This window comes from Dendronephthya gigantea, unplaced genomic scaffold, assembly GCF_004324835.1.
Source record: "Dendronephthya gigantea isolate DGI-Jeju-01 unplaced genomic scaffold, DenGig_1.0 000003F, whole genome shotgun sequence".
In the NCBI taxonomy this organism is placed as follows: domain Eukaryota; kingdom Metazoa; phylum Cnidaria; class Anthozoa; order Malacalcyonacea; family Nephtheidae; genus Dendronephthya; species Dendronephthya gigantea.
In genome coordinates, this window is record NW_021163013.1 from 2,732,913 (window position 1) to 2,749,400 (window position 16,488).

At 39.7% G+C, this 16,488-nt stretch overlaps 1 protein-coding gene across 1 annotated transcript; it reads left to right on the forward strand.

The window, feature by feature from the left end:
- The first annotated feature begins 424 nt into the window (after positions 1-424).
- On the forward strand, positions 425-16,488 carry LOC114541024 (L-tryptophan decarboxylase-like). Its single transcript, XM_028561019.1, has 6 exons — positions 425-510; positions 7,625-7,688; positions 8,113-8,412; positions 9,956-10,182; positions 15,185-15,536; positions 15,828-16,488. The coding sequence occupies exons 3-6, from the start codon at positions 8,142-8,144 to the stop codon at positions 16,340-16,342; spliced, it is 1,365 nt and encodes a 454-aa protein (XP_028416820.1). The 5' UTR covers positions 425-510; positions 7,625-7,688; positions 8,113-8,141; the 3' UTR covers positions 16,343-16,488.

The window sequence follows — 16,488 nt, forward strand, 5'->3', positions numbered from 1 at the left end:
AATTTCCTAGGAAATAACAATGTTTTGTTGCGATACGACATATTTCATTTCACTTACCCCCTGCCAGAACACGATTTAAGCCATGCATATTTTGCAAATTTGATCGCCGTTTTTCGCCGTCCGTCGCAAGCACCATCCAAATTAGCACGATTCTAGTGGACTAAAGAATTATTCAACCAATTTTCGATGGGTTTTGAAGTAGTGCCATGTAATATTTTTTCATTTTTGTGACTAAAATATGTTTTGTATTATTACACGCGAAATTTAGATTCGAATTTTTTAGATACACCCTGTATTAACTGTGATATAATAAGCCATATAATTATATTATTTGTGCCACGGGGAGTCTACACAGGGTGTATGTAAAATAGATGTTAATTAGAAAAAACTTGTTGAAGCATACGACATCCGCTCTTCAAAATGTCGTTGATCGATCCACTTCAATTGCAATCTTGAAGTGAAGCAAACAGGATCACAGACTACTAGGGATTCGACAGCAAGCATTTTCAGGTATATGCGTTCAATTTCTCCTTAATAATACTACTTCATAAGGATCACTTGCATGTTCTCGATTCAACGTCCCTGTATGATGTTTATTGTTTGTGCTCATTGGCAAATATATATATAAAGTGAATTTTGGGAAGCAAATATCCTTGTTTATATTTATGCCATATGTAGGGAAAACCCTTGCAATTAATATGTTAGCAATTATTTAAGTCTCATTCACTGACTTGTAAACGTTGTAAGCTGTATAGCACAAAATATCTAACGCTCAAACTGGGAGAACACATAGAAAATAACAAACAATGCTCGTTCGTGTCCGAGACGGTAATTATCATACATTAACATAATTATCTTAAACTATAACATCTCCCTTTCTTATGAGATTTGGTCTCTGTCACCATGGTTTGCTGTAACATGGTGTAACGTTATGTCAACCATTAATCCGTCCATCCTGGTCAGCTTACTGTAGAGTTCTATGAGATAGTGTCTTAGCCTTGCTGGTGCTCAGTGGCGTAGCTAGCCTGACAATTTAGTCGTGCTATTCTAATATTTTGGTGTTCATTGACTGTGAAAACTATGAATTTCTAAAGAAATGAATTATGATAATAACGTAAAATTTGCATAGCATGACCAAATCGTCAGGCTGGCTACGCCACTGCTGGTACTTGCTTCTGTCGTCGTGCCCTTTTGGCAATTTCCGGTTCCATGTCTGGATTTTTCCCCCGGTCGTTCGTGTTCTGCCTCATCGATCATCTGGCATCTCCTCATCCGTTTCCCTATCTCCGATCGATTCGTCTTGCTGTTCGTCTGTCTGCTTTGAGTATTCGTCGTTTTCTTCCACTAGAGGATTTGCAAGTTTGAGTTGGCATCTTTGCAGCGGCGTAGCCAGAACGATAATTGGGGGGGTCCATATTCATATATTCGTGATACGCAGGATTAATTTCTTTTCAAATCAATTGTCTTTACAGTCTGTTTACATGAATATATGAATATGGACCCCCCAATTATCGATGCTGGCTACGCCAGTGCATCTTTGATCCGTCTGATAGTGATGGAGGATCCTTGAATTTTTGTGATGGTGTAGAACGCTGGCTCGAATGCGGTGGACCATTTGTTGTATTTCTTCTGCTTCAACAGTACGTTATCTTTCACAGTAAGGGGCTGTTTACATGAGCCCGGTTACCCGAGATTCAACGAATCGTGAGATGATTTTGAGGTATTGAAATGAGCAAATAACATGAATTAGGCAGTCGTATAATCACCATAACAATAGCATGTGAGCTTAGCATGTGCTTGTTTGGTGTCATAAAGACTTATTTCAATACCTCAAAGTCCTCTCACGTTTCGTTGAATCTCGGGTAACCGTGCTCATGTAAACAGCGCCTAAAGTTGTGTTTCTTGGTGTTTCTTTTCTGTTGTGACATGCGGGTTTTGTATTCTTTGTCTCGTTCGTCGATAGCCCTGTCCTTTTCATTTCAATCACTCTCCTGCGCGTCTGCGTGGTTTAATCTGGTGCGTATTGGTCTGCCCGTCATGGCTTCATATGGTGTAACCCCTGTTGCAGGGTGTGGGGTGTCCTGGCAAGCGATTAGCATGTTTTGTAGCGCGAGTTCTCTTTCTGATTTGTTCTTTCCTTGTAGATGGGCGATCTTTTCTGTTTGGTTGAGGGTCTGCATGAATCTTTCTGCCTCCTCATTGGCCCTTGGGTGCTCGTGTGTGATGCGATGGTGCGTAAACCCTTCCTGTCTGGCAAATTGTGCAAGTTCACGGGTTTTGGGACACCGTGGTTGGCAAACATTTGTTTTAATCTCACTTGTGTTGGTTGAAATGATGTAGCAAGTTCACTTATCCACTGCCACTAGGTTGTAATGGCCATCGGGGCATGGCCCAGCAAAGTCGATGGCGATTTCTTCCCACGGCTTCTTTGGGATTACAGTCGGTTTGATGGGTTCTTCTGTATGCTGTTTGGTGATGATCTAACAGTCGAAACACTGTCCAATGAGTTGGTCAATCATTCCATTCATCGTTAGCCACCAGTACTTTGCCCGAAGCATTTGCTTAGTTTTAGTTTTCCCAAGATGTCCCATCTCGTGAGCGATCTTTATTATCTCCTTTTGCAGTTTAGCGGGTAGGATAATCTGATTCATCCGGTAAAGGAGACCGTTCGCTTCACACAGCTTGTCTTTGATAGCAATGAACGGAGAAATATCAGGGTCCTTCTTATGCGCCCACCAGTCACCGTCCCTTCTGACGCGACGGAGTTTTTGGAGAGCGTTGTCTCGCGTCGTTTCTGCCTGTTTTATGTCAATGATGATAGCTGGCTCAGCCTCGGTGACACTCTTGATGATTTCTGCCGTTTTATTGTCTCCTGTCTGGGGTAAGGTGTGCCGCGAGAGGAAGTCCAAAGGATCAGCCTCATCTTTTCCAGGCTCATATCGCATTTCATAGTCCACATTCTGCATGTCTATGACCCACTTCTCGATGCGTGGCGGTAGCATTGCAGTGGCTTTGTTGAAGAGGGGGAGGAAGGGTTTATGCGCTGTGACAATGGTGAACCGTGGTGCACCCAGTAAGTAAATGCTGAATCGATGCTGAAACGCACAACGCATCTCTTTCAGTCTGACTGTATCTTCGCTCGACGTCGGTAAGTGTGCGGCATAATTTATAAAGTGGACTGGCTGCCACCCCTTCGCGGTGCGTTGAATCAGACCAGCTGAGAGACCTTCATTGTAGTTTGCTTCTGTGCGAACCATGGTAGGTAGTTGAGGGTCGTAGAATGCTATGGTATGGTCGTTGGAGATAATGCATTTTAGCTTCTCGAAGGCAGCTTGTTGTGCAGGACCCCAGTGGAATTTATTCTCGTTGTGGGTTGATTCCCTTAAGGGTTGCGTCAGAGAGGCGTATCTGGGGATGAATTTTGCCAAGTATCCGGTCATAGCGAGGAAGCTTCGTACTTCCGATTTTGATTTCGACGGAGTGACTCTTGGCTGGCTCTCACTTTGTCCGGTGTCGGGTTCAGCCCTTGTTGGCTGAATCTGTAGCAATAAAATTCCAATTCCCGCTGACCGAACTCGCATTTCGTCCGGTTGAATGTGATGCCGTAATCAGCTGCTCTCTGTAGGACAACTTCGAGCGTCGCATTGTGCTCAGTCCAGTCTCGTGCGCCGATTTGTAGGTCATCTTTTTGGTTTAGGCATCGGGGAATATCGCGAAAAACTCTCTGCATGGTTTCATCAAATAAATCTTGCGATGCCTTCGCTCCAAATACTAGTCGCGATTAATTCCTCAGTAACCTGTCGTCTAATGTTTTCCATTTGAGCAGCTTCAGTTAAGAATTGAGTCAAGTTCCAGGCCTTGTTGAGAGCTTTTTGGATGAGTGTTTTGTTGTCTGTTGTTTGGATAATGTGTTCTAGAATTCGGTCATCATGGGTATCACCAAACCCACAATCGGTTGCCCTTTCTTGCAGTCGTGCTGCATAGCTGCTGGTTGATTCCCCTGGTGTTCGTCTTAGCTTGAGAAACTGGTACCGGGCATAGTGCTTGTTCTTCTGAGGTAGATAATAGTTGTTGAGTTTTGTTCGCAATTTCTCATAGGGGTTGCCTGTGTCTGAGTCGGGCAAACTCTTCTCTAGTTTTGCCACCTCTCTGCGGCCATATATAATTAATGCATCCTTTTTATCAACGGGCTCAGTGATTTTGAAATATGTAAACTCCCGTGTAATACCCTCCAGCCATTCTTCCCAAGCCCTACTAGTAGTACATGGATCGTCCGGGGGGATAAATGGTCGTGATCGTAGGTTTCTAGTCTCAGTAATAACTCGTACTGGTGGTGACGATTCTGCCCCGTCTGCAGGCGTTTCGTCGGTCATTCTCGCTTGTAGTACTCGCAAATTGTCTTACCTAGCCCTCTTAGGGTACTTTTCCTCTCTCGTCGCCAATGTTAAGTCTCATTCACTGACTTGTAAACGTTGTAAGCTGTATAGCACAAAGTATCTAACGCTCAAACTGGGAGAACACATAAACAATAACAAAGAATGCTCGTTCCTGTCCGAGACGGTAATTATATCATAAATTAGCATAATGACCTTAAACTATAACAAGATATCAAAAGTTAATAAAACGACTTAAAAAACTTAGGGGCGTCAAATTTGTAACAGCCAACAGCTGGGTTTAGCAGACGGAACATTACTCTACGAAAACCAAATCAATATACATCGGATCAAACTATAACCACGCTAGAGCAAATGACAAAGAAAAAAATTTAAATTATTATTTCAAAAACAAAAATTAGAGGAAAATTATTCACCGAGAACCAAAAGTATTTTTTATCAAAAAGCAGGAGCAAGAAGACTCGATTTTTGTCTTTGGATCGCGGTATGTCAGCGGTAACTACCCAGGCCATTTAGGACCATGCGGCGTCAGCAAAGCCTAAAATCCGCTATCTTTTTTGCCTTCACTTGACGATGGCGAGCACTCCCTCCAGGAATTATAGTATAGCTCAGTTATGTGTAGTCAGGTAATTGCACTGATGAAGACCCGGGTTAATGGACCGAAAGCTTTGCAGTATCAAATCTTTACGTGGTGTACCTGCAAGGTAATTTACTTATCGGCTGTAACCATTGAAACTTACAACAATATAATCAAAATTTGTTGCATCAAAGTTAATATATGAATAACTAATTCATAAGAGCTTTATCGAGAATTACAGATATATACATATGACCAAAATACTGCGCAATGATTGGAAGTTAGACTTGTTAGAAGCCTTTAGGGACTCAAAGGACATTAATATACTTTTATATGTGTTGTTGTGCGTGTACTTTTGTCTCACGTGGTTTCTCGCGGGAGACGGCTTAGATCGGGCACATGTTTGTTTTTATAATTTTTGTTGGAAATAAATAATTCAAAAGAGAGAATTGCCAGAGTAATAATTTTGGCAAGTCCAAAGTCAAGAAAAAATATTCATTAAAACAAGACTTATTAATTATTCATTAATTTCACAATCCTTTTTGTATATCCCGATGTTCTCAAATACGTTTTCTGAATAAGCTATAACAATGCCCTCAATATTAATTTCGGGTAGAACTATTACACTTAAGGTGCGTGAAAAGTTAATGTTAATTAGCAAAAACGCGTTCAAGCATACGCTATTTTCTTTCCAAAATATCAAAATTGACGAATGAATTCAGAGGTGTCATGCATTTGTTAATAAATCCACATATCAAACTTACAAATTACCTGCATGATTCAAAGCACAAAATCTGCCAATGTATACCAGTTCAAAAACACTCTAAATTAAAGGGCTTTACAGTCAATTTTACTTACAGCATTTTCTTCTTCTAGTCTAAAAAACGTGAGTAAGTTTGTTTTGTTATCCTTATAGCGATTGCGTTTGTGCCGTTGATAAATACACTGAATTCGAGCCGAAAAATAAATGAAATTTTTAAATATGGAAACATACAATGACAATAACTGCAGATCTCGAGGGCATAGCTATAAGCTGTTCAAATATCCAGGAGATGCTCACGTTAGCAATGTATTGAAAATATACATATATAAACGATAATTCTTCAGTCAAATTCTAGAGTATTTGACAACAAGGACATATAATGTATACAAAGAATTTATAAAGATGTAAGCATTTTTATTAAATTGATATTGGGTACAATAATTTATTAGTTTACGTACATGTCCTCGCCGTTCATTTGTATTTTTACACTAAGATATGGTAGAACCTTCTAAACATTGTATTTCGATCTTGAAAAGCATTCCTCGAATATCTGAAGTAATATATTCCTTTTTTCTAATTCAAATCGTCAAAAATACCACAAATTTGCATAAGAACTCACTAAAACCTTTTTTAAAATGGGAAACCCGCCCACAAACCGAAACAAATATCAGACTGCGTGCGGTAATATTGATCGAAGACCTATATGACGTGACCAAGAGTGGGGGAAACAATTAGGCCTCGAGCGCTCAGTCTATCTAATATAGGTCAATTGTTTCGACTCGTCCTAAACTGACGCATGCGCGTAACTTACAAAAACACCCAACGTCCTTGACATAATAGAGGACAACTTCAATTTGGCTTTGCATTCCTGGGCCTAATTAAAATCTCCGGGCGGGATTAAAACCCTGGATCAAGAACAAGTTTTCTATAGGGATAGTTATGGGGATAGTTAGGGATTGAAGTATATTATATCAAATGTAATGTCAGCTTTTTAACACTATTATTATACTATTCAAGGTATATTACACTATTCAAGGTGTTTCACCATAGACAATCCAGAAGACAGGGACTGGAAACGCTATTGTTTTCGCGTGCGCTCTCCATGATACGGCCGGCATATTTTGCAGGTTCATGTAGAACTCCATTTTCGAGAACAACAATGGAGACACTTCTCAGCAAAAAGAAAAGGCACGCAGTTATTTGGTGATTTGTGAAAAAGGTAATAGATGTATATACCCTGTGTTATTTTGTTTACACAATGTAAAACAAAGTTTCTCTATTTATCAAAATTGTAGTTACAGTGTACAAATTAATGGTGCATATATGGCGGTCCTTTTGTGGTTGAGACTGAAAAAAGTTCTTACTGTCGTGGTCACACACTAGTTTGCATGTAGTTACAAGTTGCAGTCGCTGTCCTAATGCATTCTTTTGTAATATAAGATGCTATTTGTTTGTTGTCAAAGAAAATTTATAGCTTTGATTTCAAGTAACAGCGTATATGTTTGATGCAAACACTTCTGGAACTGGAACTGTGAGCACTGTTTACAACACTCAAGATGAAAAATGAAAATGCACTTACCTTGAAAATTTATCTGACTTAAAGGTCACGTAGAAATATAATATTTATATTTAAAAAATCCTTCAAAATATGCAAACTTGTGCTAAATCTACTTTGCATTATTTTTTCTGAATAAAGAACCCGGTTGCGTAGCAACTTAAAAATTGACGTGATAAAGCCATATCACGGATGGCACGTCAGCATTATAAGTGTTTTAGCTTGCGTTTCCAGTCCCTGTCTTTTGGATTGTCTATGATTTCACTGACACAGTATTTGCTATCACCTCTAGCTAAGACATCTTTTATTAACTTATTTTGTTAAATATTGCCCAGAATCTTCCAGGAACGCCCAGTATTGCCTAGGGACGTCCAATATCGCCCAGACACGCCCAGTAAGGTATGGAATCACCTATTACCATCTTTTTTTTAATTTATCCAATATCGCCAAATTCTGCCCAATGTCAACAAATTTCGTAATTAATATCCCATTCAGCTGTAAACTAATATAGCAACTCAAATCCACCACCGCTACACCTCTAAGCGCTCGGGTGATGACTGCTAAGACTCTTAGAGACGGGTTTTACCGCAATCAAAAATCAGTCGCCAGCCTTTTGCAACTGCTGAAAATTTGAACTCAAAAGAACAACAAAGACAGCTTTGTGATCACAAATACGAACACGAACACGAACACGAACACAAATTTCGTGCGTAAAGAGAAAATAGGAATTGCTAGCTGACCGAAACAGAAATGAGCATGCGTAAACAAGATAGACAGTATAAAGATCTGCACGTCATTGATAATTGTCACTTTGTTGTCGTAGAAGCAGTGAAGCATGCAGTACGCATAAACATGAATGGCGAACCTGAACGTATCGGTCAGCTCCTTTCAAATAAAAAGGTGTGCGACAAATTGCTTGCTGGGTTACTCAACGAACTTGAAACGAAGCACAAGGATCAGATAGACCTAATTTTGAAGGCGCACCCGCCAGCCTCAGATGAAAATGCAGCCTTGAAAGGCCATCCGCACACTCATAACCAACCCGACTATAATGAGACGATCAACAAATTGGCTCTTCATCCTCCTGTGGCTGCTCTTCGAGATCAGATTATTAGTGACCCAGGTACGTAGGGACAGCGCAATTGCATTTTATAGCCGTGCACCCACAGGCAATTCATTTCTATTGGCTTAGCACCAGATAAATGGCTACCGCCCCTCAAAGGAATCACACTGGCCCAATGACTTTGCTTTCATTTAAACCAAAATTGATGTTGCTATCTTGATTTGTTGTTATTACGAAATTTTGAATTCTTCCCCAGACCGTAATGGCAAAGTCAAGGAGTCTTTTATGGCTCGGGGGGAAATGTTGGAACCACGCCTGCATGTACATGCCACGTCAGAGAACGTTAAACGTACTATCGTTAATTCGATTACAAGAAATTTAAATCAAGTTCTCAACGTACAGGCAATAATTGTAGGGCTATTGGAGTGTGTACAGTTAATTACAGTATAAATTAGTATAATCTGCACGCGCATGTCATGAAGCACGCGTATGCCACGAATCATACCACAGTTAATGGAATATACATGGTTTGGAGACTAAATAAAAGTACATTACAACTCATTAATTATGGTATTGTCCAGATTTATGTAAAAAATGGTTCCTTTCTCGTCACGTGTATATTGTATTTTAGCCAAACGTACCAATGGCATTCGTCTTACAAAGCTCAACTGCCTCCACAACCTTGACTTGAAAAATATGTTAATTATAAGATGTTTTTTAATTTATCTGCGCAAAATAGAATAGACACGTGATCAGAAAGAAACAGTTTTTTGCAAAAATCTACCTTAGCATAGTTAATGAGTTGTATTTCAATTTTATGTGGTCTCCAAATCATATATATTCTAATAACTCTGTTCATACGCATGCCACAAAGATATACAGGGTGTATCAAAAAAAACGCAACCACTTAATATTCTAAAATTCATATTGTTCATAAGCTCAATAGATTTTATGCCCCTGGGATTTTAAAATGGCTTCTTATCGTACAATTCAACTGCTAATCGTCAAATAAGCTAAACTAATAATGGTGCAGCTAACAACCGAACAACGAGTTTTTATTGTCGTGCATGATAACTTGAATGCTAACTGTCGACTTTGTAAAATAAATTATAAATAAAATTTTATTCGTTAAATACTTTCAATTCAGCTCGTTGGTTTACGCACCCGACCTTGTTTACCGACGATTGTGCCGCTAGAATATGATTACAAGCTTTCTCGCATTCCAGGGGTCAAACGTCTTTTGTGTTGTAGAACAAAGAGGATATTCATGAATATTAAGTGGTTGCGTTTTTTTTGATACACCCTGTATATCGCTATTCTCATTAACATTCTCTCACTTATATTACACTAATATTCACTCACAGATAGTATCGCGCTTCATGTTGCACATTGCAGTATAAACGAAGGGCCTCACTGCCAAAATTCCAATATTCAAGAGACGAGAAATCTTCTTCCACTCGATATCCACTAGATGCATATAAAGGAAAATATCACATCTCCTGCTTTCGAATATTATAGTGGTAAACGTTATTGGCATTCTTACAATAGTGAATTGTTTCATGCCACATGTATCATCGTACTTGCATTATCTAAAACATTTTAGAAATAAACATGTTTTTTCATCAAATGTTCTGGCAACAACGAACGCTGCCAGATATTTGGGAAGGAAAGAAAATCTGGTGTTGGCAAATCATGATTCTTCTTATCAACATGATCATGAGAAAGGCACCCGAGTATAACAAAACTGATTTTGTTGGTTGTCCAATAAGCGTGATCTTGAACTGGCCGATGGCAACTACGGCTGGTTTTGCTGCGTTCCTGAACGAAAAGGTAAACAACGCAAACTTTTAGAGTTTGAGCTTGATGCAACATCTCTATCAAATCATCGAATATCGCCAGCTTGTTAACAAGCACCTTATATGGGTCTTGGCCTGAAGACACCTGCCCAACCTCTAGCTTGGCTTTTCTTGCACCTTCCAGACATAGTCTGGTAAAATGTGTCATTGCATTTATTTAGTTTATAACAAATAATTAACAAATATTATTGAATGTGGTTGAACATGGCCTAAACCAAAGCCGAAAACAGAATTAATATTCATAACATCAAACCGAAGTTTGATAATCAATTTCAATTTCAAATTTCCGTCTGTTTGCACTGGCTATAGTTGTCATTGATGGAACGTGCACGTGGCATACGATTAATTGTCCGACGTTTTGACCACCCGGCCCCCAGTCAGTCTCAACATCCGTACCAGAGAATCTGATAGACACTGTTATGTACTCGACATTCAGTGTAAAAAGATGTATATTTCATATCAGAAATCATTTATATACACATATAAATATTACGTCATTGAATAATAATTATACCTAACTAATTATTCCAAAGTCTCAACATCTCCCTCATTCAAGAAGATTTAATAAGTGTCAGAAGAAATTATAAAGTTTTAAATGTTTTTTTTTTCTCAATGTTTTCTCACATGCAGTTCTACTAAATATGTTCTGGATACTCAATCTGGATTCACTCCGTAACGCTGTGGCTTACGCACTCTGCGTCCATATCTCGTGATCTGGATTCCTTCTGTATTTGCGTGCTTCTCTTCTTCAACTGGTAAATGTTCTGTCTGCAGTGGTACGTGTTCTGTCTGTGGGGTATCCTCTTCTGAGTCCTCATTGAATGAGTCACACTGCCTTTCATTAGTCTTTAAAAGGTGTCGTCGATTTCGTCTGAATATTCGACCATCTTGAGTCTGTACCAGATACGATTGTGGTGCCGTATCATGTTGCTCAATGACAGTCACTTGTACCCACTTTCCTTTCCTTTGCATTCTTGCAACCTCTCCTTTGCGAAGGGGCGGTAGAACTCTTGACCCAATGTCATAGTATTTCTTTTGGATTTGCTGACTTGATCGCAATTTTTTCACAACATTTTGTTGGATTTGTGGCTGTAACAATGATGTAATGGTCGGAAGACGACTCTTCAATCTGCGACTCATAAGCAGTTGTGCTGGCGATTTATTAACGCTATCCAAAGGACTATTACGGTATTCCAGTATTGATAAATAGGGATCTTGGCCACTTTCATCAGCTTTCTTTAGTAATTTTTTTACTGTTTGGACTGTTCTTTCAACCTGTCCATTGGACTGAGGATACCCAGGGCTCGAAGTGATGTGAAGAAACTCCCAAACTTCGGAAAAGTTCTTGAATTCAACACTTGCGAACTGTGGTCCATTATCGCTGACGACCTCATCCGGTATTCCATGACGGGCAAAAATTGACTTTAATGCAGTGATGGTTGCTGAACTCTTTAAACTCGGAAGCTTAGCTACTTCTGGAAATTTAGAATAGTAGTCGACACACAGAAGATAGTTAGTGTTCTTGAACTCGAATAAATCAACTCCTATCTTTGCCCATGGCCGGTCTGGTATCTCATGAGGAGTCAAGGGCTGTTTGATGTTACTGTTCCTGTTTTCGTTACAAGTTGGACACTTTGAAACCATTTCTTCGATTTCATTTCCCATGCCGGGCCAAAAGAGTATTTCACGTGCTCTCTGCTTACATTTGACGATTCCCAAATGAGCTTGATGTATTCTTTTAAGCATTTCACCTCTCAGGACCTTCGGAACAATTAACTTCTGATTTCTGAACAATAACTGGTGCATATAAGTGAGCTCATTTTGGTACGACCAGAACTCTCGAATGTCGGGATGTACTTGACTTCTCGTATTAGGCCACCCGCTCAATATTACGGTCTTCAAGTTCTGTAAGGCTGTGTCTTGATCTGTGGCATCTTGAAATTCTTTTAGTTTCTCTGGAGAAATTGGCAGTTCCAGATCCAAAAGACAAACTTCTAATTCTTCATCAAGAAGACTTTCTTTCTCTTCATTTAAATGCGCTCGGCTTAATGTATCAGGGAGGTACATTTCTTTGCCAGGTTTGTAGGTTACTTCCAGACTGTAACGTTGAAGCTGAAGCAACATTCTCTGCAATCGAAGTGGCGTCTGGTGCAAGGGCTTTCGAAAGATGGCTTCAAGTGGTTTATGATCGGTTTCCACTTTTACCGTTTGGCCGTAGATGTACTGGTGGAACTTGCTGCAACCATAGACTACAGCAAGCAGTTCTTTTTCAATTTGAGCATATTTTTGCTGATTACTAGTAAGGGCTCTTGATGCATAGGCAATGGGTTGTTGATCTTGCATTATCACTGCACCAAGGCCATGTGAACTGGCATCGACCGACAATGTTACAGGACAATTGACATCATAGTACTTCAGCACTGGTGTTGAAGCAACTAGAGATTTCAGCTGTTGGAAACTCTTCTTCTGAGACTCTCCCCAATGCCATTCTGTCTTACTTTCAAGAAGACTTCGCAATGGTGCACTGATTTCTGACAAATTTGGTAAAAACTTTGCTAAATACTGGACCATACCCATGAATCTCATAACAGCTTGCTTATCAGCTGGTTCTGGCATCTGTTGGATTGCACGTATCTTCTCCGGATCAGGTTGTAAACCATCAGCAGTAAGTAAGTGACCCACATAGGTTAGCTGAGTGCGTTGGATCTCACATTTCTCACGATTCAGTTTCAAGTTCCTTTCTTGACACCGATCAAGGACAGACCTCAAGCGTTGGTTATGTTGGCTGATATCCTTCCCCCATACCAAAATGTCATCTGCGATGCATTCAACTCCATCAAGTCCTTCGAGCAGTGTTGTCATAACTTTCTGGAAAACCTCTGGAGCTGACGAAATGCCAAATGGAAGTCTCTTAAAGCGATACCTTCCAAATGGAGTATTGAAGGTGCACAATGTGGAACTGCTATCATCAAGCTCTATTTGCCAGAAACCAGAACTGGCATCAAGGGTAGAAAATACCCGGGCCTTTGGAAGTCGCGATACAACCTCTTCAACAGTTGGCAGTGGGTAGTGCTCACGTCGGATGGCTCGATTTAAATCACGAGGATCAATGCATATTCTTAACTTGTTGGGTTTAACGACAGTTACCATACTGTTTACCCAACTGGTTGGCTCAGACTGTTTTTCAATCACCCCGAGATCTACCATCCGTTCCAATTCCTTTAGTATTCTGTGGCGCAATGCAGCAGGTACTTTTCTTGGTGGATGAATGACTGGCTTTATATTAGGATCTACTTCAATGTGATGTTTTCCAACTGACTGAATGCAACCAAGACCAGAAAATAAGTCTGGATAATGATTGAGAATGTCATCGCCACTTTCGTTGTCACCATCAGATGGATGCAAATTCATGATTCTTTCAATTAATCCCAATTCCAAACAGGTTTTCCTGCCCAGCAGTGATGGAGCATCTTCATCTATTATCTGAAATGTGATTTGAAATGTGTTCTGACAATCTTGTTTTTCCAACTGGAGTGATTTTGTGCCCTGAGTAACTTACCAATCTGGCATTCGATGCAACAATCGGGAAAATGTTATTTTGAGCGATGTTATTTTGAACAATGCTGTTGTAAACATTGCGTGACATGACATTGCACTGTGCGCCAGTGTCAAGTTTAACTTCAATAGCTTTGTTGTTTATTATAATATTTTCGGTCCAGTCGTCGTCGCTAGAATTTTCCACCATTCCGATGAAAAAATCATCCATCTCGTCTTGGGTATCAACTTGGAATGCTTGCTTATTCACTGGCACTAATCTCGATCGACAAACTCGAGCAAAATGGTTTTCCTTTCGACAGTTATTACAAATCTTGCCAAAAGCTGGACAGGCCTTTTGATAACTAGAATGTTCTCCACCGCAATTTCCACACTTTCGTTGCACGTAGCCATAGTTTGACTGCTGGGTTGACTGATGTTGTTTTGAATACAACCTTGGATTTAGCGATTTACTCGGGTAAGTAAATTTAGATCTTTGCAGTGCATGAAGGGACTTGTCGTTGTCATCGTTAAATTCTTTCAACTCTCTTGCACTTGCTTCACTCGCACGACATATATCGATAGCTTTTTGTAAGGATAGGTCCGCTTCACGAAGTAATCTTGCTCGTAGTTGATCACTTCTGATTCCTCCGACTATTCTGTCACGTATAAGACTATCAGTCAATGTACTAAATTCGCAATGTTTAGCTTTGTTTCTTAAATCGGTAGCAAAAGCATCGATTGTCTCAGTTGGTCCTTGTGATCGTGTGAAAAATTGATGGCGTAGAAACGTTAAATTCTTTCGTGGTTCACAGTACTGTTTGAATTTGTCTTTTAAGATATCGATTTTGTGTTCATCACCTTCCTTGGCAAAGTCGAAGGCGTTAAATACGGCACGAGCTTCTTCGCCGGCCACGTGTAGAAACGTGGCACACTGGACTTTCTCGCTTTTCTCGCCAATTTCGCTCGCAATGAGGAAAAGTTCGAAGCTTTGAATCCACTTTCGCCAATTTTCTGCTAAGTTTCCTTCCAGGCAAAGTTCACCTGGAGGCTTTAATTGTTCCATTTTGTTCAAAAAAATCCCATACCTGACACCATGTTATGTACTCGACATTCAGTGTAAAAAGATGTATATTTCATATCAGAAATAATTTATATACACATATAAATATTACGTCATTGAATAATAATTATACCTAACTAATTATTCCAAAGTCTCAACAGACACGTTACATTGTTATTTTACAATGTGTCAGCTTGAAAATAAAGCTATCAAAGAAAGATCTCCCTGACTGTATAACATTGTTTAATATCGTTTGAAATTCAGGTCTCAACACCATGTTGCGTCTTGCTTCGGTCAGGATTTTTGCGCAAGCAATCACTCCCCAGCAAAAATTGGTGCGTAAGTTACTTTAAATAAATTACATTACCTTTCTTATGAGGTGAACAAATTATTCAAGAACATCTTGAATTACTGGGGCGAGTATTTGTCCAGCTATGATTCTACCTATGTCTTGAATGAAGACAAGGAATCAGGTTGGTTTGGTGAAGATGCGATGGAAGCAATGCCGAATTTTGTTGAAGAATTTGAATGTGATCCCACTAAACCTCACTATGGCTACACATCGTGGGATGATTTCTTCGTTAGGAAGTATCGGCCTGGAATACGGCCAGTCGAATCTCTTGATGACGACAATGTCGTAGCGAATGCCTGTGAGTCTGCACCCTTCAAACTGGCACATGACATCAAACAACGAAACTGGTTTTGGGTCAAGAAACAGTATTATTCACTGGGTAAGCATATCAGAGTATCGTCGTTGGGCAACTTTTGTTGTTTCCTTCAGAAAGAAAAGCTCGAAACAAAGAAATACTTACGTTCTTGCTCATGATCAACGCACGACTGCAGATCTTTGGTTCTTTTTTGTGCGATATTATAATTTGGTGCTTAATTGCGTAAATTACATATAATTTATGAGAATCAGGCTTGCCAATGATCACACCTACCTTAAAAGTGTAAAATTTCTTTTACTTTATGTCTGTAATGGAGAGCTATAGGATATTACTTATCTATTAATATTCACATAGATCATTTGCTCAACAATAATGCGATGGCAAAGAAGTTTTATGGTGGAACCCTCTACCAAGCCTTCCTCAGTGCAATCAGCTACCATCGATGGCACAGTCCCGTCTCTGGTCAAATTGTGAAAACAGAGTTGGTCGATGGTTCTTACTGCAGCCAACCTTTCAACAATCGAGACCTGGATTCTCAGGGTTACATGTGCCAAGTTGCTGCAAGAGGTATCATCTATATCCTGGCCGACAATCCTGATATTGGTCTGATGGTTTTTGTCTCTGTTGGGATGGCCGAGATCTCCACCAATGAGATTACCGTGAAAGAAGGTGACTACATTAAGAAAGGAGATGAAATTGGAATGTTCCATTTTGGTGGCTCAACTCATTGCCTCATTTTCCAGCCGTGGGTGAATGTTTCGTTTGATTTACGTGGTCAAACACCTGGCACACATAAAGATCTGTTCAATATCCCAGTACGATCAAGAATTGCCGTCATTTCTAAACCGAACGGTAAAGGAGGCAAATGACATTCATACTTGACTTTTTCTCTTTCACTATTAATTTGCTGCTCGGTAATTTGTTGTAGCTATACTAAAGGGGTGTTGTATGGTATTTGTTTAGCATTTGTCTAACGTTACCATTAAACACGATCATTAGAAATTGGCTTAATTTT